General features: G+C 40.3%; 1 protein-coding gene across 1 annotated transcript in view; it reads left to right on the plus strand.

Annotated features, from left to right (window-relative positions):
• Positions 1–24566, plus strand: part of SLC12A4 (solute carrier family 12 member 4) — a 111567-nt gene that overhangs the window by 40329 nt on the left and 46672 nt on the right. The window contains exons 7-12 of the mRNA XM_075836908.1: positions 672–913; positions 5224–5438; positions 9531–9695; positions 21063–21161; positions 22336–22393; positions 23972–24146. Of these exons, the coding sequence (XP_075693023.1) occupies positions 672–913; positions 5224–5438; positions 9531–9695; positions 21063–21161; positions 22336–22393; positions 23972–24146 (954 nt within the window). The remainder of the gene's footprint in view (positions 1–671; positions 914–5223; positions 5439–9530; positions 9696–21062; positions 21162–22335; positions 22394–23971; positions 24147–24566) is intronic.

Consider the following 24566-nt stretch of genomic DNA (forward strand, 5'->3'; position numbering starts at 1 on the left):
TTTCTGGCGTAGAAAGGTTGATAATCTCCCCTTAGTGCATACCTATTAAATATTTCTTCCTACGAATGTTGCATATGGTAAAATGTATTTAGCTCTGTACAAAATATATTAAACTACAAAAAAGGAGAGCACTCCATAGTATACTACATTCAATATCACAAAAAGAGAAAGTAGAAAAGATGATAAAGAGGCTGCTCACCTTTTTAGAGTTTTGTGCAAATATAGACATAATACGAATAAAATCATATCATTGTACAAAGTCGGGTTGGGATATGGTTTCCACTGCTTTTTCCCCAGGATTCCCAGTAGACAAATTGCAGATACAGACTTTAAAAAAATATGAGTTTGTACAGCGCTGCTATATAAATCTCCATGTAAAATTCACCTAAAATACATAAAATCATTATAAAGTTTACAGTTTCGTTTTTATGCAGTACAGTTACGAAGTTTGTCCTACAGGCCAAGAATATTTTTGACAGTCTGGGAGATAATACTGAAAGTTTACTACTTTGTCTGTTTTTACTTTATCCTGGAAGTATGCGTATACCTCCTTTTTATGGGCTTTGGTTTAATTCGACCACATTCACATCTGCTAGTTGCTAGTTGCATTGTAGACTTGAAGATAAAAATCTCTTTTTTTGACACCTATTTCTCTTCTTTTTTTTTTTTAGGTATACATTGTTCCTTCAGCTGCCATATTTCATTCTGCTAACTCCCATGAAGACTCAAGTTCCAAATTGAACAATATGCGAGTATATGGGACAATCTTCCTTGCGCTGATGGCATTTGTTGTATTTGTCGGAGTGAAATATGTGAATAAGTTTGCTTCTATGTTTCTTGCTTGTGTAATCCTCTCCATATTGTCCATCTATGCAGGAAGCATCAAGTCTATCTTTGACCCACCATGGTTTCCGTAAGTAAATAGTTATTCACTTATACGACCTGCATCTGGCCCACTTAGTTATATCACAAATCCGTAAAGACCACTCCAGGTGTAAGGCTTTGGTCACATCTGCGTTGGAGTTCCGTTCTGTTGTTCCGTCGGAGGTTTCCGTCAGAACGGGACCCTGAGCAGACACAAACTTACACCGACGGATGCCGGAGGTTTCCGTTTCCATCACCATTGATTTCAATGGTGACGGTGCCTGTGGTTTCCGTTTGTCTCTTTTGTGCACCGGACCCGTCGTTTTGCCGGAAGCAATAGTGTAGTCGACTACGCTATTGCTTCTCTATTGCTTCCGGCAAAACGACGGGTCCGGTGCACAACAGACACAAACGGAAATCACGGGCACCGGCTCAGTCACCATTGAAATCAATGGTGATGGAAATGGAAACCTCTGGTTTCCGTCGGTGTCAGTTTGTGTCTGCTCCGGGTCCCGTTCTGACGGAAACCTCAGACGGAACGTCAGAACGGGACCCCAACGCAGATGTGAACGAAGCCTAACATAGTTTGTAAGTCTGAAAAAAGACACTAGCCTATTATCCATCAATGTTGATCTAGAGGAAGTAAAAATAAACAAAAAAAGCCCCACCTGAAACAAAAGACAGTTTCCTCATTTTAGGGAAATAAAATGTTTTACCACTCCAGATATGACAATCCGGATTAATCCCTGGAACAATAAGCCACCTCCAGAAATCTAGTAACCATAACTTTAAATAATACTTTTTAAGGCCCCATGCACACGACGGCAAAAACGGAGCCATTCACTTTCATTGAACACTGACACCTTTCCGTAGCACTACGGAAGGGTGTCAGTGCCGTGGAAATGTTCCGGGAATTATGGAACATGTCCGTTCTTTCGCATTTTGTGGGCCGTGCTCCCATACTTTGTATGGGAGCACGGCCCGAAAATGCGGCTGTCAGTCAGCGGCCGGCCGTGCCCGCAATCGCGGGCCGTGATTGCGGGCACGGTCGTGTGCATGGGGCCTTAGAAAGTAATCCAGGCCCCTTTTGAATACTTTTAGTGAATTTACCATGACAACGTCCATAGTGTCACTGCTTTTACAGAAAATAATCCCCTTCTATGTCGGTGTAGAAGCGTTCTTTCCTCTGTATTTCCCTTTTATATATATTTATACATAGTTATTAGTTCCCCCCCCCTCGGTCATCTTTTTCTCTAATTTTAAATAACCCTAATTTTGATAATCTTTCTGGGTACTGTAGTTCACCCATTCCATTTATTACTTTAATTGCCCGCATTTGAAACTCCAAGCTCTACCATAAGGCCCACTTTAGTTATTTTCTTCAGTGTGCTATCCATGACACATTCATTTCTATTGGACCATGCACATTTACGTTATTTTAACGGAACAGTGTGGCTGTTCCGAGAAAAATATGACCGCTCCTACTCCTGTCCGTCTTTGGCGGAAGAGTCTCGGCCTTCATTCATTTGGTCCGTTGAAACAACGGACTGCACACGGAAGCCATCCGTGTGCAGTCCGTGTTTCACGGATCCGTCATTAGCGGCTGTACGATGACCAACGGAATTGTGCATGAAGCCTTAAGTGTAAAGAAAAATATTCACAGTTGAACAATGCAAGGAAGGAAAAACAAATAATGGTAGACTTTTTTATTTTATTTTTTTAAATTAAAATAGTAAGTTCATGATATAATGTTACAGGAATCACTACTTGCAGGACCAATTTGATAATATATCTACAGGTTTGTAAGTATTTTGCATTCATTGTTGATGATAAACTCATTCTGAGGCTGCGTTATAAGATTGAGGGAACGGTCCTGTTGAGGTCTGGGTATTCTTGCCCGCATTCAGACATGGGCAAACAATGCTCATATTTATTTTGAGGAAATGTAAAACCAAAGTAAAGCACCAACAAAAATCAGGGAAATTAGGAGCCAAGTTGCAGCTGCCTCAGGGCTCGTCCACACGTAGCGGAATTGCTGCATTTTTTTCCGTCCGGAAGAAACGCGTCAGAATACAATAGCAGCAAAGTGGGTGAGATTTAACAAATATCATCCACATGCGTAAAAATTCAGAGCAGAAACGTATTCTTCGGATCGCAGCATATAAATTCCTGCTGCAGAAAGTGTCCAGAATTGCTGTGTTTAAACGCAGCAAAATACGCACCATTTTCTGCAGCAATTCCATTACGTGTGGACGAGCCCTAAGTGTCAAGGAGCACCCCAATCCTCCGCTCACACACTCTGAACTGAACTTATCCCACCCATACCTAGGTGCCCTTAAATACACAATATTCTAGTACCCAGAATCCTACGGTCTTAATGGGACACGCAATTTGGTTTAAATTTCATAAAATAATATACATAAACCATATATTATACATATTCCATACTGCTTGTTTCCTTTTAAAATAAAAAGCTTACAATCTTTATAGACATCAAGTCATACCAAAGGAAGATACATATAATTTGTTTGGCTGCAGCTCTGCCTCACCTGCCATTTTTGAAGTGCATCCTATATGAACTCAGCACAGCCTCATTTCACGTTTAGTATGATGCAGGTAATGCTGCTAGTGGGGAATTCTGAATCTGTCTGTAGAAATAATAGTGGACAGAGACCAAGGTTTTCTGGCCAGCCGGTGAAGGAGAGCGAGAAATACACACTGACGGACAAACCAATTCACTATTCACTCCTCAAACGGTTCTATCAAACTAATCTGATTAGTTTCTATGAGGAGGTAAGTTCCAGACTGTAAAAGCTAGTGCATAAAATTGGAATTCTGGGATTTGCGGAAAATTGGTGTAATCGAGTTAACAACTGGTTCAGTGATATAAAACAGACGGTGGGTATTAATGGTACATCCTCAGAGTTGGTTGCGTTTACCAGTGGGGTTCCACAGGGGTCCGTTTTGGGACCTCTACTGTTTTTAATATTTTTTTTTAATGACCGTATAAAGGGCTTACAATGTATAATTTAAATATTTGCAGATAATGCTAAACTCTGCAAAGTAATTAACATAGAGGAGTATAATATAATACTACAGAGGGAGTTGCGGTAGCTGGAGGCAGATAAATAGTAATTGAAGTTTAATGTAGGTATATGTAAGGTTATGCACTTGGGCCGAGGAAACAAATTTTATAATTATGCATTAAATAGTAAAACACTGGGTAGAATTGCCACTGAAAGACTTTGGTGAACAGTAAACTTAACTTTAGCAACCAGTACCAGGCAGCTGCTTCCAAGGCAAATAAAATCATGGGATGCATCAAAAGAGGCATAGATGCTCATGACAAGAACACAGTTTTTTCTCTCTTCAAATCTAAAGTCAGACAACACATGGAATATCATGTACGATTTTGGGCACCTGTGTATAAGAAGGACATAGCTGAACGAGAGTGGGTGCAAAGGAGGGCGACCAAGATAATTAGGGAATGGGTGGATTGCAGTACCAAGAAAGGTTATCAAACTTGGGGTTATAAGGTTTAAAATAACACTGCTTAGGGGCGATCTAGTTACAATGTACAAGTATATAACTGGACAGTACAGAGATCTTTCCAATGATCTTTACACACAAGCCTATAACCTTGACAAGGGGGCATCCTCTGTCTAGAGGAAGGAAGGTTTCAGCATAATCATAGACAGGTATTCTTTAATGTAAGGGCAAAGATTTTGGCACTTCCTGCCATGGGATGTTGTGATCGTTGGTTCATTGAGCAAGATTAAGGAGGGCCTGGACACCTTTCTTGAAAAACATAATATTGCAGGTTATGGGTACTAGATTCTGGAGATGGGATGATCTACAGATTTTTTCTGATTGCCATATTTGGAGTCTGGGAGGAATTCGGTGTATAACTGTGTGTGAACTGTGCCTAAGGGTGGATTCACATGAACGTGTATTGCGTCCGTGCGGGCCGCGTGGTTTTCACGCGCCACGCACAGACCAATACAAGTCTATGGGGCAGTACAGACAGTCCGTGCTTTTTGCGCCGCGCTTGTCCGCTGCGCAAAAAGCGCGACATGGTCAATATCTCCGCGTACTTCGCGCATCACGCACCAATTGTTCTGGTTTAGTTATTTTTGCAAACAACTGAAATTTTGTACATTTTACTAACAAACCTGATTTGAAATGGGGGCTTGAATAATTTTGATTGTAACTGTGTGGATATTATTTATTTTATATTTTTTCATTGTGCTCTTTCATGTTTATTATGTGACTCCTTTATGTTCTTTTTATGTTTTGGTATAATTTTGTATTTTTTTTTCACGCAATACCAATTCTAAGCCATCTTTTTCTTTTTGTTAGAATTTGTGTGCTGGGAAACCGAACCCTTGCTAGAGACCAGTTTGATTTATGTGCCAAGACCATAATCAGAGATAATATGACAGTGGCAACAAAATTGTCTGAACTGTTCTGTGGGTCTTCAAATTTTTCCAGTGGCTCATGTGATGAATATTTTATTAATAACAATGTTAGTGAAATCTCTGGTATTCCTGGAGCAGCAAGTGGCATTTTGTCAGGTAAGGATGAATAATAAAAATTTTAATTGTTTAAAGTTTAATTATTTGTCTTGTAACACTTTAACCTCCTAATAAAGAACATATATTGAATATGGAGGATCTGGGTTAACAATAGAAAATGTTTAAATAACGTAAGTTACAAATATGTTTATTTTGAAATGTAAAAATCTTATTATATCTTATTGTACCCCTTTAACATATTCTGATATTTATCTTCTGATTTGTTTTTATTTGACTTTAGTGTCGGAAGTCCATGCAAGATGTTTTGCTTTTTTTTTTTTTTTTTTTTTTTTTTTTAAGATTCAGACGGAGCTCTTATCCTCCATTTGACGTATATGCGGGGAAAAGCTCCTGACTTATATGTTAAGTGAAGGCTGTGACGAAACCTTAAAGGGGTTTCCCCATAATTAATATTGATCACCTGTCCATAGGAAAGGTAATAAATATCATGAACCCCCACCGATCACGAGAACAGGCTTACTTTGCCCTTCCTGGGAGCGCCATAAGAATAAAGCGGTAGTACGCTTTTTCGGCCACCACTCCATTTATTTTTATGGGGCTATCAAATCCCCATGGAAATTAATGGAGCGGCGGCCGAGCATACGCACCACAGCTCCATTCCTTCGAGGCTCCCAGGAATGGCAAAGTAAGCCTGTTCTCGTGATCGGTGGGGGTTCCAGCAGCCGGACCCCCACCAATCAGATATTTATCACCTATCCTGTGGATAGGTGATAAATATTGATTATGGTTAAACCCCTTTAACAGTGGCATCTGTCACCCATAGACTATTATGGGATCTGTTTAATGGATACATTGTGAGCTTTTTAATAATGTATCCATTAAGCCACTGCCATTATAGGCTGTGGGCCATGGATGCCACTGTATCCATCACCCATAGGCTATAATGGCAGCTATGTAACGGATACGTTTTTTTTAGCAGGATACCGCAGGATAGAACAGTGTAATCTAGTATGCTATTTCATACTTTGTTTTGTTGTACTCTGACATATACTGGCCAAACGGGGGCCAAAAGGGTTGTCTTTTGGCCTCTGTCTAACTAATGAACCTGTTTGGAGACATTCAATGCGTATGTCGGGAGCTTTCCCGATGCACATGCTAAACATAGGGAGAGAACGCAGTGTAAGCCATTAAAAATAATCCATATATGGCATAGCTATAATTGTAACGAACCATAGAATAACGTTAACATGTTTGTAGAAATAAAAGTCAATAAGTTGTGTCTTCCCTAAAATGGTACCAATGGAAACCAATGCAAAAAAACAGAGTTCACATACAGCCATGTCAATAGGAAAATAAAGTTATGGTGGCTGGAATGCGACGATAGACCCCCCCCCCCCCAAAAAAAAAACCCCAACTGCTTACTGAAGGACCAAAATAGACTAAGTAGTTCTTGTAAATAAACATAAAGAAACAAGGTATCTCAGTCACTACAGAGCTCAGTACGGTGCCAACCATGAATAATGATATTCCCAAAAAAGAGAGGGGAGGAGAGAGGGAAAATAAATCCTAGTATGTATGAGGCACTCGGCTCAAATTGACTATAAAAATAGAATATTTATTAAAATGTATCGTTTACAAACTTGCATAAATGGACAAACAAACGTAGACATCACAAGCCCGGCCTGATAAGTGACATGATTCACCAAAATTTGAATGACAATCTTACTCATAAAGAGCATATACTGAGCAATTCTTAAATTCATAAATATATTCATCATAATAGAGGATATAGTTGCATACAGATTGTGAGAATCATGGAGTGGTAAACATCTCAATCAGATAATACCACTAGTGGTATTGACTGATTGAGATGTTTGTGATGTCTACGTTTGTTTGTCCGTTTATTCAAGATTGTAAATGTTACATTTTAATTATATTCTAATACATATTCTATTTTTTTAAGCAATTTGAGCCGAGTGCCTCATACAGACCAGGATTTGGTAGTTCTTGTAATTGTTTGAAATGATCTGGTATGCAGTAGGGGTTAAAATACCTAGTATCCAGTGGTTTACTTTACGCTCCAGCGCTATCTGATTATGGAGAACAGGAGAGGTGGTACCAAGATCTCACTCCCAACCTCTGTCTTCCATTTTTTTGCCATCTAATTTCTACTCAAAACCTGGGAGGTTAGTGATTGGATTGTGTGGCGGAATCTGTAAGTGTAAAGCCACTCCTTGTTACATAAACACTTGCGGTTCCCTGGGCACATCCCTCAGGGGAGCTATCGCTAGGCAACCATGATCCCACCAGGGAGGGGAAACCCCTGGCCAATGATAGTTATGATGGAAAATGTCAGAAAATCTGTTCTTTCAAAATGCGTTTTCAAACCACAGACTGCTTTGTGTGAATAGGCCTTAACCCGTTAGTGACCGCCAATACGCCTCTTCACGGCAGCCACGAACGGGCTTTATTCTGATGCATACGCCCTTTCACGGTGCTGCATTAGAACAAATCTGCGGTGCCGGCAGCAGTTAAAACTCCCTGTTCTCAGGTACCGGATGTAGCTGAGGACCTGGGGCATCGCTGCTCGAGTTTAACCCCTTAGATGCGGCGCTCAATAGCGAGCGCCGCATCTAAGTGGTTTTGGAGAGAGGGAGCTCCCTCTCTCACCCCACCGGCACCCTGCATGCGATCGCAGGGTGCCAGTGTCTTATATGGCAGCCGGGGGCCTAATAATGGCCCCCAGGTCTGCCTGTAGTGAATGCCTGCTAGGCATGCATCTGGCATGGCCTAGCAGATGCCTGTCCGTTGTAATACACTGCAATATAGAAGTATTGCAGTGTATTATAAAAGCGATTGGATGATCGCATAGGGAAGTCCCCTAGTGGGACTAGTAAAAAAAAAAAAAAAGTTTTAAAAACTTTTAATAAATAAATAAGTGAAAAAAAAATGAACACACTTTTCCCCTTACAAAATGCTTCATTATCAAAAAAAAAAAAAAGGTTACACATGTTTCGTATTACTGCGTCCGTAACAACCCCAACTATAAAGTTATTATGATGTTTAACCGGAACGGTGAACGCTATAAAAAAAATGCCAGAATTGCTCTTTTCTGTCCATCCTGCCTACAAAAAAAATGTGATAAAAAGTGATCAAAAAGTCACATGTACTCAAAAATGGTACTGATAGAAGCTACAAGTCGTCCCGCAAAAAAAACCAAAAAACAGCCCTCATGCAGCTGCATCGGCGGAAAAATAAAAAAAGTTATGGTTCTTTAAATATGGAGACACAAAAACACGTAATTTTGGAAAAAAGTGTTTTTACGGTGTAAAAGGAGTAAAACATAAGAAAACCATATAAATTTGGTATCGTCGCAATCGTAACGACCCGCTGAATAAAGTTATGTTCTTTATACCACACGGTAAAACAACGTAAATTAAAGACGCAAAAAAAGTGGTGAATTGCTGTTTTTTTTTCTTTTACGCCCCAAAAAAAGTTCATAAAATTTAATCCATAAATTATATGTACCCCAAAATGGTGCTTTAAAAAAAATACAACTTGTCCCGAAATAAGTCCTTCTACAGCTATGTCGATGCAAAAATAAAAAAGTTACAGCTCTTGAAATGCGACGATAGAAAAACGGAAAAAATAGCTTGGCCATCAAGGTTTTAAATAGGCTGGTCACTAAGGGGTTAAACCACCCTAGTTCTCCAGCAATGTTATTTATATCTTTTAGACCCATAGGTGCAGAATCTTCAACTGGTTCACTTGTCGAGAAAGAAGTGAGAAGTTTTATTTAATACTACTTATTTTTTTTTTTATACAACACCAACTCTACTTATGTGTGTACTATTTTTCCCTAAATATTGTGTTGCATATATACCAGTATTATTTTGGACAGTATGGTGTTAAGATTTGTGAACACCCACTGCTCCACCCGGTCTCTATTAATAGTCTTCAACAGTTCACTCCTGCATCATGGATTCCTGCTCTAAAGTATTAAAAGCAGAAAAAGGCGCTACAAAGTAAATCCAGGAATGCTATATGTGAATCCATTCTAGTATTTGATATTTCTTTTATTTCCTTGGTTATGTAAGTAATTGTTTTACCTTACTCTATTGACATCTACAGATAACTTGTGGAGCACTCACCTAGAAAAGGGGGACATCCTTGAAAAATCAAACATCCATTCTGTAGACATTCTGGGATCCAAGAGTAAGCTTCATCTGTATGTCTTGGCGGATATAACCACTTCATTTACAGTTCTTGTTGGGATATTTTTTCCATCTGTGACTGGTAAGATGTTCTGATGTGTATCATGTCATCTAAACATCGTAAACATTGCTTTAAGATCTCAACAGAAAATGTAAAAATGAAAGCAAGCTAGGAAAGTAAGCCGCCCCCCCCCCCCCCAAAAAAAGCTAAAGACCTTAAAATACCATTTATTTTTTTTATAAATATTAAGTCGAAAAAAAACTAATATCTCCTACAATTATAGACGACAAAGCAAAGGCTGAGATACTAAACACATACTTTTCATCTATGTTTACCGATTAATGTCGTTAGCGATTTGTTTTTCTGTGAATAACTTTGATAACTTGATTTATTTTTTACATTTCCTATTGAGATCTTCTTAAGTAGGGAAAACTTTTTCTGAACCCTCAGCCTTCAATGTTTCAAATGCTCTTTGTTCTTGTATTATATTCAGTACTTTCCTATACAGCCATATTGGTCTCCTTTTATTTCTAGAATGTTTTTTAAAAGGTCGCCTTTTCAGTTTCTGTATCCCTATTTACCATTACATGATCCCAGTCTACAAGACTTCCCTTAGTTGATTGCATTTTGCGTTTCTAAAATTCAGACTTTTGGCGCTCCTCTTCCTACTGTTTTATTAAATATTTAAACATTTTCCATATTTTGGTCACTGCTGCCCTAACTGCTCTTGGAAATGCACATCTAATATTGTATCTGGTCTTAGTCAAGACCAGATCCAGCAAAGCATCGCATCTTGTTGTTTTAACCTCCAACTGTGAAATAATTGAATCCTGGATAAAAACGTACAGCTTTTAGCACATCCAACAGCCTTTATGTCCCAATTAATGTCAGTATAGTTGAAATCTCCCATAAAAAGGACCACGTTGTGGATTATAAGAAACCTCATTCCTTTATTTGCCATTATTGCCGCTCCACGGCAACCGCAGCATGGCAGAAAAGTGTGTAGTTTACCGTGAATTGCTACGGTTTCATAGCAAGTACAGGTGAAGCACATAAAAGCAAAGTATTTCACCTGTGCTGCCCATGAAACCATAACATGTCACATTAAACCGCGGGCGGTTTTGCCACTTCACTATCACTGTGGTTTGGCGGCATCATGTACGATAACCCATAAAGACTCCACATTGTCACCACTGCCCGCCCCCCAATGTCTTCATTTCGCACTAATCTTAAGGAAGAATCCGTGCAGAGCAGGACGGTGTTCCGGAAACAGCTGAGATATTCTGTAACATCAGAGAGTTGGGTTTTCCCATGAGAGACATGTATGACATATCCACAGGATGTCATCGATGTCTGATAAACGTTGGTCCCATTTCTGGGACCCGCACCTATCCCTAGAACGGGGCCCCCTAAGCCCCATTCTAGCTTTGTCTGATCTCGCAGACTCCTTGCCACTTCCTGGTTATATGGTTGGGAGTTACATAAACAGCGTAGCTCACTGAGCTACGCAGTTTCCGTAACTCCCATAGTGGTGAATTGCAGTTACGGAAGAAGTGTAGCATGCAAGCTACTCTGTTTCCGTAACTTCCACTCAGTTCTATGGGACTTACGGAAAGAGTGTAGCTCGGCGAGCTACGCTGTTTACGTAACTCACGACCATATAACCTTTTTCATGGTCGGAATTCACCTCATTCAGCCGCAACACAGAGTGGCTGAATGGGGTTTAGGGGGCCCCGTTCTGGAGATAGGTGCGTGTCCCAGAGGTGGGACCCGCATCTATCTGACATTTATGGCCTATCCTGTGGCTATGTCATAAATGTCTCTCATGGGAAAACCCCTTTAACCCCTTTAGGACGCAGCCTGTTTTGGCCTTGTGGCACAGCTGATTTTTTTCAAATCTGATGTGTCACTTTATGTGGTAATAACTCCGGAATGCTTTTACCTATCCAAGCGATTCTGAGATTGTTTTCTCGTGACATATTGTACTTTATGATAGTGGAAAAATTTGGTCGATAAATTCAATATTTATTTGTGAAAAACACCAAAATTTAGAGAAAATTTACAAAAATGTGCATTTTTCTAAATTTAAATGTATCTGCTTGTAAAACCGATAGTAATACCACACAAAATAGTCACTAGTTACCATTTCCCATATGTGTACTTTATATTTGCATCGTTTTTTGAACATCCTTTTATTTTTCTAGGACGTTACAAGGCTTACAACTTTAGCAGCAATTTCTCACATTTTCCAGAAAATTTCAAAAGGCGATTTTTACAGGGGCCAGTTCAGTTCTGAAGTGGCTTTGACGGCCTTATATATTATAATACCCCAATAAATTACCCCATTTTAAAAACTGCACCCCTCAGAGTATTCAAAACAGCATTTAGAAAGTATTTTAACCCTTTAGGCGTTTCACAGGAAATAAAGCAAAGTAGAGGGGAAATGTACAAATTTCTCCTTTTTTTTTTTTTGCCAAAATTCATTTGTAATAAAAAAAATTGTGTAACACAGAAGGTTTTACCAGAGAAATACAACTCAATATTTATTGCCCAGGTCCTGCAGTTTTTAGGAATATCCCACATGTGGCCCTAGTGCGGTAATGGACTGAAACACCGGCCTTAGAAGCAAAGGAGCACCTAGTGGATTTTGGGGCCTGCTTATTTTTAGATTATATTTTAGGCACCATGTCGAGTTTGAAGAGGTCTTGTGGTGCCAAAACAGTGGAAACTCCCCAAAAGTGACCCCATTTTGGAAACTAGACCCCTCAAGGAATTTATCTAGTGGTATAGTTAGCACTTTGACCCCACAGGTATTTTGCTATATTTATTGGAGTTAGTCTGTGAAAATGAAAATCTTTTTTTCTGAAATAACATAGACATTTTTAATATTTACAAGGAATAAAAAAGAAAATTCACCCCAACATTTGTAAAGCATCTTCTCCCGATTACGGAAATACCCCATATGTGGTAATAAACTGCTGTTTGGACCCTCGGCAGCGCTCAGAAGGGAGGGAGCGCCATTTGGATTTTGGAGCGCAGATTTTGCTGGATTGGTTTTTAGTGCCATGTCGCGATTGCAACCCCCTGGAGGGAACAAAATAGTGGAAACACCCCAAAAGTGACCCCATTTTGGAAACTAGACCCCTCAAGGAATTTTTCTAGGGGTACAGTGAGCATTTATACCACACAGGTCTTTTGCAGAATTTAGTAGAATTAGGCCGTGAAAATGAATATAAACATTTTTTTCCACTAAAATGTTGCATTTTTCCATTTTCACAAGGGATAAAGGAGAAAGTCGCCCTAAATTTGTAATTTTTTTTAATAGAAATTAATTAACCTTTGCAGGACTGATCCTTTTTTGCTTTTCCATTTTAGTTTTTCACTCCCCGCCTTCCAAACGGCATAACTTTTTTTTTATTTTTCCATGAATTGAGCGGTGTGAGGGCTTATTTTTGGCAGGACGAGCTGTAGTTTTTATTGGTACCATTTTTTGGTAGATGCAAATTTTTGATCACTTTTTATTACATTTTATTTAGAGCTTTGGTGGCCAAAAACAGTGATTTTGGCGGTTTCAATTCTTTATTTCTCACGGCGTTCATAATGCGCTATAAATGACAATTGTACTTTATTCTGCGGGTCGGTACGATTACGGCGATACCAGATGTATATAGGTTTTTTTATGTTTTGCAGCGTTTGCACAATAAAATCACTTCTTTATAAAATAATTTATTTTCTGTGTCACCATATTCTGAGAGCCGTAACGTTTTTATTTTTCAGTCAAAAAAGCGGTGTAAGGGCTTGTTTTTTGCGGGACGGGTTGTAGTTTTTATTGGTACTATTTTCGGGTACATGCGACTTTTTGATCCCTTTTTATTCTATATTTTGGGAGGGGTGGTGACCAAAAAATAGTGATTCTGGCATTGTTTTTAGTTTGGTTTTTTTGTGGCGTTGCCCGTGCAGTAAAAACATTATAGTGTTATAGATTGGGTTGTTACGAACGCGGTGATACCAAATATGTGTACTGTTTTTTAATGGTTTCATTTTTTTCCTATAATAAGAGACTTATTATAGGAAAAAAAATCTTTTATTTTTACACTTTTGTAAAACATTTTTATTCACTTTTTTTTTCTTTTTTTCTTTACTTTTTACACTTTCTTCTTTTATCTGCAGCTCTGATCACTGCTAGAATACATTACACAACCTAGGTAGTGTAACGTATTCTAACTGTCAGTGTGATGTCACAGCCACTCTGACAGTTAGTCTACAAGGACCAGCCAGAGGCTGATCCTCCTAGGCTGACATACATGGCAGACCCGGGGGCCGTTGTCAATTGCATGGGGGCTGCTGATGTGCTACAAACCCTGTACATGTGGGGATCACAATCGAGCCCTGCATGTAACGGGTTAATTGCCGAAAGCAGCGGCAATGAGCCGCTGATCGGCAACTAGTGGAGTGTCAGCTGTCAGGGACAGCTGACCTCCCGGTTCCCGATGCACACTGTCGCCGACAGTGTCACAGACACTGTCATCGACAGTGTGAATCGCGAACGGCAGTGACGTCCTGTCACTGACAGGAAGTCTATCAGGAGGCTGATCCTGATAGGCTTCCGTACATGGCAGACACGGAGGCCATTACTTGGCCTCCGATCGCCATGCTAGCCATCTGCAAACCTCACGATTTATCGTGAGGTCTGCCGATGAGCTAGAAACCCCTGAATGCGGTGATTGCAATCCATCACCGCAATCAAGGGGTTAATTGCCGAATAAGCCGCTGATCGGCATACAGTGGAGTGTCAGCTGTCGGGGACAGCTGGCCTCCCGGTGCACACTGTCGCTCACAGTGTGCACCGGGAGCCACTCAGTAACTGTACGTCCCTGTGCGCTAAGACACTGGCCGCATGGACGTACAGTTGCGTCCTCGTGCGCCTATGGGTTAATGTATGTTGCGCAAATATTGTAGCTCGGTGTTCTATGCTGTTTTTGTGACTCCTATCAACTTCTGTGTGAGAAAAAAAAAAAAAGCATACGGACTGACCAACTGCAGTGTGTTTATACTAGACTGTGGACCAACTGATTGCAGAATATACACTAGACTATGGACAGACAGACTGACTTACCGACCGCAGCATTTGCACTAGACTACTGGTTTGACGAGCAGCGTTGACAGTAGATTGTGGTCTGACCGGCTACTATATTTACACTAGACCATGGACTCCCCAACGGCAGCATTTACACTGCTCTGAGTGACGTCTCTAGCGTCCAGTTAGGGGACCACTAGAGCCGTCACTCAGAGCTGAGTTGAGCGAGGAGCACTTGAACATTGCACACATCAATGGCACTTGCGATCAGGACGCCTGGGGAATTAAAATGAGAATTTCTTGGTCATGACCAACACGACCGGTATCGTTACACTCCCCCCCCCCCCCCCCCCCCCCGCCCACTTTCCGTTTGAAGGTCTAAAAACTGCTCACAAATTCCCTTTAATGTCTGGCTAATTTACTCTGTCGATTTAAGGGTTTATTTCTGGAGTTGCAAAAAATTCACCACTCCATAATAACGACGGTAAAGAGATTTTCTTAGCTGCAGATTATGTACCTGCTGTCAGAGAGAACAAGCAGAGTCTATCTTAAACCCTTAAAGAGGCTCTGTCACCAGATTCTCAAACCCCTATCTCCTATTGCATGTGATCGGCGCTGCAATGTAGAGAACGGTAACGTTTTTTTTGTGTTTTTTTTTTTTAAAACGTTCATTTTTGAATCCTGACACTTCTGACTCTTTTCTTTGAGATTGCAGCAAGCCACTCGTAATCTCCCGAGATTACGAGGTAAACGAGATTTCGTTTCTATTGCGAGTCAGAAGTGTCAGGATTCTCAATACACATGACGTCCAGGCTGGATGGTCATGTGTATTCATTATCAGGACACTAGATTAATGTTAATCAAGTGTACTGATAATGAATACACATGACCATCCAGCCTGGACGTCATGTGTATTGAGAATCCTGACACTTCTGAATCTTTTCTCTGAGAATTCCAGCAAGAGAAACGAAATCTCGTTTACCTCGTAATCTCGCGAGATTACGAGTGGCTTGCTGCAATCTCACAGAAAAGATTCAGAAGTGTCAGGATTCTGAGTACACATGACGTCCAGGCTGGATTTCATGTGTATTCATTATCAGGACACTTGTGTATGTGGCTGCACATCGTTCTAGTAAGAACACTATGTGCTGTGTAAATGAATGGAGAGGAGTGTATGACGCCGACTGGTCATTGATTGGTCAGCATCATACACGTAAACACGCCCAGTTAAAAACACAATACATGCCCAGTTGGCCATAACGAAAAAAAAACGCCCAGTTGTCCATTTCAAAGCTCATTTGCATATATATAAAATAGCTCATAACTTGGCCAAAAATGAACGTTTTTTAAAAAAAAAAACACGTTCCTGTTCTCTACATTGCAGCGCCGATCCCATGCAATAGGAGATAGGGATTTGAGAATCTGGTGACAGAGCCTCTTTAAGGCCATTGGCGGTTATATTTGTCACAAGCAAGTTCTTATTCTCGCAGCATGATTGATATATCAGCCACTCGGATCTCCGGTGTATTGCATCTGTACCAATGGAATTCGCATCAGGAGCATGGCTGTTATACGCAGCTGGGGTTCTGCCCTAACTGCCTGGATCGGTGATGACTCTAATCCCAGCAATTTAACAGATTTAGAGTTTGCGGTCAATAGCAACCCCGACATCTAATGTGTTTGACAGCTCATTTGCACCCTTTAACCCATTAGATAATGAGTTAAAGAGGCTCTGTCACCAGATTTTGCAACCCCTATCTGCTATTGCAGCAGATCGGTGCTGCAATGTAGATTACAGTAACGTTTTTATTTTTAAAAAACGAGCATTTTTGGCCAAGTTATGACCATTTTCGTATTTATGCAAATGAGGCTTGCAAAAGTACAACTGGGCGTGTTGAAAAGTACAAGTGGGCGTGTATTATGTGCGTACATCGGGGCGTGTTTACTTCTCATCAGAACGCACAGCTAGTAAAAGAAGTAAACACGCCCCGATGTACGCACATAATACACGCCCACTTGTACTTTTCAACACGCCCAGTTGTACTTTTGCAAGCCTCATTTGCATAAATACGAAAATGGTCATAACTTGGCCAAAAATGCTCGTTTTTTAAAAATAAAAACGTTACTGTAATCTACATTGCAGCGCCGATCTGCTGCAATAGCAGATAGGGGTTGCAAAATCTGGTGACAGAGCCTCTTTAAATAGCAAATCACTCCCTATGTCACCCCATTAGCACCAGTGGTTTACCATGGCAGTTAGGGGTCTAACAAAGGCCCCCAGGTCTGCCATCGGTAACTGCCTATTAGGCCATGCCAGATAGGTTGCCTGTCAGTGATACTATGTATTATACAAGCGATCAATGGATCACTGCTTGAAGTCTCCTAGAGTCTAAAAAGAAATATGGAAAATTATTTAAAAAATACATTTTAAGTGCCGTCTTAGTCGTTGCAACCTGTAAATATAGATAACGTAAAAAAATTATACTACCACATGGCGCATTTTCTCCAATTTGCCACTCTGAAATTTTGTTTTTTTTTAATAAAGATTAGTTCACAAATTATACACCCCAATATGGTACCAATAAAAATTAAAACTCCTCCCTCAAAAAACAATTCATCGTATGGCTACATCAGCAGAAAAATAAAAGTTAATGCTCTCGGAATGCGGTGACACAATTTTTTTTTCTTATTCATAAAACACGTTTAATTGTTCAAAAGTACTAAAACTATACATATTTGGTTTCTTACCGACCTGTAGAATAACGGTAACTTGTTATTATGTTGTTGTTAAATGGTGAAAAAAAAAACACACAAACCATTGCAGAATTGCTGGTTTTTTTTTTCTTTTGCATTCCCTTACAAAATAAAATAAACGCTAATCAAAATATAAGTACCCCAAAATGGTGCCATTGAAAAATGCTACCCGTGCCACAGAAAAAAGCCCTCCAACAGCTACATCAACCGAAAAATAAAAAGTTATGTAATGTGAGTATAAAAAAATGAAAAATTGGTTTGGTTATTGTCAGCATTTATCACCTAGCCTGTGGTTCGACCTAGCATGAGCAGTACCGCTTCATTCACAAAGGGCACTTTAGGACGCTCGTTCTCTGGATCAGTGGGGTCCCAGTGGTCAGACCCCCACCGATCAGACATTTTATTAGCTGTCCTGTGGATAGGTAATAGATGATGATTGTAGGAAAATCGCTTTAAAGCGAGCCTCCTGTCCAAAAAATGTATTTTGACATTTGACTTTACATTGGAAATTTAAAGGCAACTTAGGCTTTGTTCACATCTGCGTCGGGTTCCGTTCGTCGGTTACGTCAGGCCTTTCCGCTTCCGTTTTTGACGCAATCAATAACTTAGTTTGGTTTCCGTTCATGGGTTCCCCTTATGCAGCTGTTATACAGATGTAGAAAACTTTAACTTGACCGAGATGTAGAGTGGTAACTTATCGCTTAACACAGCATAAGCTATTAACAAACTCAACTTAAAGTTTCTTGCACAGTGTATGTGACGCGTTAAGCACATCTGCTACATCTGTACTGGTAAGATGGAAAATAGTGCAGGGCAGCAGTCTGGCTTTGTGGTGTTGTAAGACAGCATTATGCTGCCTTACTTTTCTCCTCTGTGTATAATGAATAAAAATGTACACATGCAAGTGCTGTACATTTGTATGATATGTTGATTTGGCAAATTTTCATCACTTTCTTGGTGCCAGATGCTCTGGGATGCAGTAATCTGAAGTGTGGGGATGGCCAACTGTTTGGGCCATGATACCCTGCTAGTTCCAGCTGGTGGCTAGGTGGGTGAGGTTGATTAGCAGATTATGATATACATCATATGTTACCTGAGGAGATGAAGCCACCCCCTAGACAAACGCTGTGCCGAAATGCACGTCGGGGTTGGTGCCGTCCCAGTTTGCTATTGATATGGGTATGTATTGAGGAACTTGTACTTGGTATATTTATGTCTTGGTGGACTTGAAACTTGGCACTTTCTTCATACAGGGTATTCCACCAGACTATTTGATCACCGCTCCTTGATCATTCATATTTGCCCTTTATTAGTGAGGATTATCCCTCATGTGGCGTACATTTACACGTGTCTGAGATTAAATCTCACACCTTGAGTTACATTGCACTACTTACTTTATTCTGAATGTACGCTCTGTTATTGGCTGTTTTATATCCCGTATATGTTTCATTCCGGTGATGTCGCCTCATCCATTGAGTGCCCTTTTTCTAATCTACTTATGTGTACAATAATAAAATTCCTTTTGATATTTTGCAATAATAATGATTAGTCTCATGGTTTTGTAGTTGATTCTTATTTTGAGATGTACTACCTCATCGTTCTGTATTTAGTAGTATACTTACCCATTGTATAACTGATGCATGCAATCCGACATCTACAGGGGGCTGTGTGTGGCAATATCTACGGGGTGGGGGGTGAGTGTGGCACAATCTACGGGGTGGGGGTGAGTGTGGCACAATCTACGGGGTGGGGGTGAGTGTGGCAATCTCTTCTAGGGGGTGAGTGTGGCAACCTCTTCTAGGGGGTGAGTGTGGCATGAACTACAGAAGGGGCTGTGTGGCACTATCTAAAAGAGGCTGTTCATTATGTGACCATATAGTCTCATTTTTCTCAGTTATTCAATCTGTTTTAGTCGGGCACACTGACCCCCGTTTATTTTCTTTCAGTTTACTGTTCTGTTAACTACCTTATAGAACTATATCACTTGTAAAATGTACAAATGGTTTATGTTCGAGTTACATCTGACCTCATTGATTGGTAGAGAAAGCAAACATGGCGAGGGGAAAGGAGATGTCGAAAAAGGTTCAGCGGGGCGCCAAACTAAATCTCACCCACCCCCCCCCCCCCGGGTGCAGGAGAACTCGCTATGCCTCTGTCATACATGGCACTTATTACTATGTTTGCATACATACTTCTTCACATAATCGACAGATTTGAATATACCAAAATCTCTGATACAGATGGAGGTAAACATCCGAGCCACAGAGTTTGAAAATGGCCTTATTAGGAGGTGCAGGGTATAATCAGATGTAAAATCTGTTCATCTTCTCACCTCTGTAGTAGAAAACAAAGCCCCCGTCAATTTGACAATCACAGTGCACATATGGTAAGAGGGGTGATAACATGAAGAATAGTTCCTGTATCACTCCCCTGTATACAGGCTGTACAGGGGGAGAGATCTCCGAGCCTGTGATCTTTCTTCCTGCTCTCAGTTGAAGCTTCCCTCCTCCTCCCACCTCTCCTCTACAGACACTCAGAACCAGGAAGTCAAACTTTTCATCCTACTCCATGACTTCAAATGAGTGATATGCACAGGCTATTGCACTTAGATCTATGAGCCTGGTAAGACATATGTCCTTGGCAGTGAAAGGGTTAAATCTGATGCTGAGGGTTTTTGTTTTTTTTAGAACGTGTGGTATCCAATGCTGAGTGGTTTTTCCGGTTACTTCCAATACTGTACATAACTAATAAAGGAAATTGCCATGAACCACCTGACATCTGCATAGGAAATACTCCTGCTGTAAAGCAAATCCTAATACCAACTCAACTATATTTTTCTATCATTTTTGGTTTCTATAATTTTGCCCACAGGTATAGAAAAAACATGATACTGATAGATTTCTTAGTATTGAGCACTACACAGGGAAACTTTTGGGGTAACACATTATTTAATATGACACTGACGGAAAAAACAGAAAATCCAGCTGTTGTTCATAGTGGAGGCTCCTACCCCAACCTCAACAATTAACTATGTGGTCCCTGCTGATCAGGAGATCCATGGTTATCTTCTTGCAGGCTACTCCTACAGTCGCCTGAAAAGCCATACTTACGAAGTGGGTGGGTGAAAATCCGTTCCTAGTTTTGAAGTTATCTATGTCCCATTTTTTTCTACAGTCGCCTTCTCAGTCAGGTACAGGTCATTGGTGGTCATGACCCATTTGGGAACCAATATAGGAGATCACTCAATGACAAAACTTTGGGATATTTCCCTGTTCTGTGTGGGTCAGGATAACTGCTGCCCAAAGCGCACCTTTGGATCCCCTCCATGGACCATGTAGGTGAGACTTTGGAGGGTATTTGGGCACCTCCACTGTTGGCAAAAGTTGGGTTAACTTGTGAAAGCTAGTATATCAGTAGTATGCCTAATCTTCCAGGTATGTTATTTTCTAACCAGCTAACCAATAATATTCTGAAAAATCTATTGAAATGTTTTTAGGGGCATAAACTAAATGGATACCTGACAGTCTTGGTCTTTCATTAGCCATAGATATGACAGCACTCGCTGCATTTTCTGGTGCTGGTCTATAAGCTTTATTTTATTTTTTTGTCTTATACAGGTATAATGGCTGGAAGTAACAGATCTGGGGACCTTAGAGATGCTCAGAAGTCAATTCCTGTTGGCACTATTTTGGCCATAATCACTACTTCATTGATCTGTATCCTATTAAGAATTTGCAGAGCCATGCTGAAGTATGCAGTTTAGGAAAAGAGCGTGGCATACCGAAAATTAATCTCTGAATTGGTTCTAAATTAAAGATAACCTTTCACGAACCCATACATGTGCAGCTGAGTGCACCATGTAATAGGCAGGCCTGCACAAACCTTGTGTCACTTTAAACTATGTTTCTGGTCTCTTCTGTTTAGATATCGGTGCCGTTATATTTGGCGCCCGATATGTAAATAATACCCTGAACTGTCAATGGGGCATTTCTTTTATTGCAAATGCAAGAGGACGTAATACTTCGCGCTCTGACACTGTCCAATCGGCTACGGACAATGTCACAACGACTTGTGCTGTGTGATCTGTCTCGCGAGATCACAGTCTTGTCACCCTTGTCTGCTGAGAGCTGAAGAGAAAATTATATCTTGTAGATTAAAGATACCTCTGCCATACCCCTTGTGTGCCACACCAATGCTGACTACTATTCAATGCCTGTGAGATAATCAGCGTCCATACTGTATTATGTATTCCATTGGGTATGCCCTAACAACTGCCTGTGTACTATTGAAATATTTAGAAATATGCCTGTACATTTTAGTAAAAAAAAAGTTACGAATTTCAAATAATCCTTTGGAATTTAAAAGGACCCTTTTAGCAGTTTTGACGCCCCAAAATGAAATCGATGTTTGATTCTCCTGGCGCTGCGGTCTCAAGTTCCACTAGGATGGGCACTTGATGTTCAAGTGCTCCAGGCTCCCTCGCTGCATGGTGCCAGCCCCACACCTCTGCTCTGAGTGACTACTCTAGCGGTCTCCTAAATGGCTTGCTAAAGCAATCACTCAGAGCAGAGAGGTGAAAATTTAATGCAAAATAGCTTTGCTCCAGATGGTTGGGTTTTTAAAAGGGTTATCCCACAAAACATAATTATTGCCTATCCACAGGATAGGTAATAAATGTATTATTGTTAAGACCCCCACCGATTACTAGAATGGGAGTCCTTATTCCCCCATTCTACTTCACTGTACTACCTTGGGGAGTAAGGAACAGTAGTCGAGAATTCGCACTGCCACTCCATTCAAAGCTGGTGGAACTGATGGGAACCGCTGAGCACAGAGAAATATTAAACTTTGTATTAAGTCCATTTAACTTTGCTTAACGTTGGTGTTCAGATTTTAGCACTGTGATCCTTTTTGGAGCATGTATTGAGGGAGTGGTTTTAAGAGACAAGTAAGTTATGTATTCTCTAAATGTGTTTTGTGTTTTAAACTTTAAAAAAAAAAAACTTTCTTTAATTTTTATGGTTTTTAACTAAATTGAAAATTGTATGTCAGTGTAAGTTAGTCTGGTGTTTAAGAAGGAAAATTGTGATACATATCAGCAAATATTTAGCCTCCATTTAAGGTAGAAGGTGAACAAAGTATTTCTTGTTTGAATGAATTGAATTGTTGTGGAATTAGAGTACCTCCAGTTATGAATACAGAAAAAATATTTCTGTAGCTGAGGGCTCGGAGCACCGATGGGTAACAGGTTTCTTTTTTAGTTCCTGGTCACTTGTTTGCGCCGTTATTCAACGAATAACCTCGATCACCGTTAAAACCGTGTTGCTGTTGAAAATGGAGTTCTCCCTCTTCTCACAGAATGCGTTTTGTTAGAGTGAGAAATAGCAATCCTAAAGCCCCTTTCTGTTCCCCACAGGTGCCAATCACATTCCCCCCCACCCCACCGTCCCGATCAAACAATGTGCAAAACCATTACCGAGTTATTCTCTGCTAAGGTCACACATACTAGATTTCTGAACTCTGGCTTTGTCATTAAGGCCCAAACAGGCTTAGTCATTAAAGGGTTAAAAGCTGCATTGTGTGTTTACTTGTATTGTCTTTATCTTATTAAGATTAGTGGAATGATCTGAAACCTTTAAATGTGACAAATTATCTATAATAGAAGAAAGGCAATGACTTTTTCACAGCACTGTGCAGTGATGTAAACCTATGCTGAAATTTTAAACATTTAAAGGGGTTGTCCACGATCGGACAACTGATGACCTATCCCCAGGATAGGGCATCCGTATACGATCGGTGCAGGTCAGACACCCGGACCCCATACCGATCCGGCTGCCGAATGTTTTGAACGGTATGCAGTAGTTGGAGTCGGAAGTAGATGGCACTGACCACTGCATAGCGGTCGTTCTGCAGAACTGCAGCTCTGCTTCTATTCAAGTGAATAGGAGCAGAACTGCAATTCTGTAGAACGGCCGCTATGCAGTGATCGGAGCCATCATCTTCCGACTCCAAATACTGCATACCGTTCAAAGCCTTTGGCAACCGGAGAGGCGGATCGGTCCGGGTGTCTGACTCGCACCGATCGTATACTGATGACCTATCCTGGGGATAGGTCATCGGTTGTGTGGACGTGGACAACCCCTTTAAGTGTTCTTATTTAATTACAGTTGATCTGTACACGAGTGAATGTTAGTTGGACCTCGATTGAAATTGGCTCGCAATGTAAACCAACTGTGATGTATTGTCAAATAAGCTTCAGTTTAGACCTGATTTTCCTGTGTACTCACACTTGCAGCGACTTAAAATGTAATTTCTTGATACACCTACTGTGTATGAAGTCAGAAAATTCTGCGTCGTTGGATATATAATCTTCTGACATGAAGACATGGCAAATACATTTATGAAAAATGGCTGCTAGGTTTGGTTAGTACATCTTGCTAGGATGCAAAATAATTGACTTTAATTTATTTAGTTGTGAGTTTTAAGTCTTTTCACTAGTTGGCATTTGGCAATTGTTTATTAATAGATATGGTGATGCAGTGAACAAGAACCTGGTGGTAGGAACCCTGTCGTGGCCTTCTCCGTGGGTTATAGTTATAGGATCATTCTTTTCTACTTGTGGAGCTGGATTGCAAAGTCTGACTGGAGCACCCCGGTTACTGCAAGCAATTGCCAAGGACAATATAATTCCATTTCTGAGAGTGAGTGAGCGAGCGAGCATGCTTTAAAGGAGTTACCCAGTTTTTTTAAAATGATGTACAGATGGCTTACATGCAGGAACATTGATCACTTACTAATATCTGTATGCCAGTCCTAACTTTCAGTCACAAGCCCAGGCTCCTATTTCTAGTCTTCTGTAATGTTTCTTATTCTGAACATGTGGTTATCTGACCTCTCCCCCCCTCCTTACTTTTTTTTTTTTTTTTTTTTAAATGATGATCTTTCTTATAGCAGGTCTTGCCAGCATCAAAATGGCAGTACTACATAATGCAGGGTGTTAATGAAAATGAAAAATAATTATTTGTGAGCTATATGTTTGCATCATCTGGTTACTATTCAGACACAAAAAAACCCATAGGGGACGTAGCACCCAAATATAGATATATAAATATATAACTGAC

This window comes from Rhinoderma darwinii, chromosome 9 (assembly GCF_050947455.1).
Source record: "Rhinoderma darwinii isolate aRhiDar2 chromosome 9, aRhiDar2.hap1, whole genome shotgun sequence".
Classification (NCBI taxonomy): domain Eukaryota; kingdom Metazoa; phylum Chordata; class Amphibia; order Anura; family Rhinodermatidae; genus Rhinoderma; species Rhinoderma darwinii.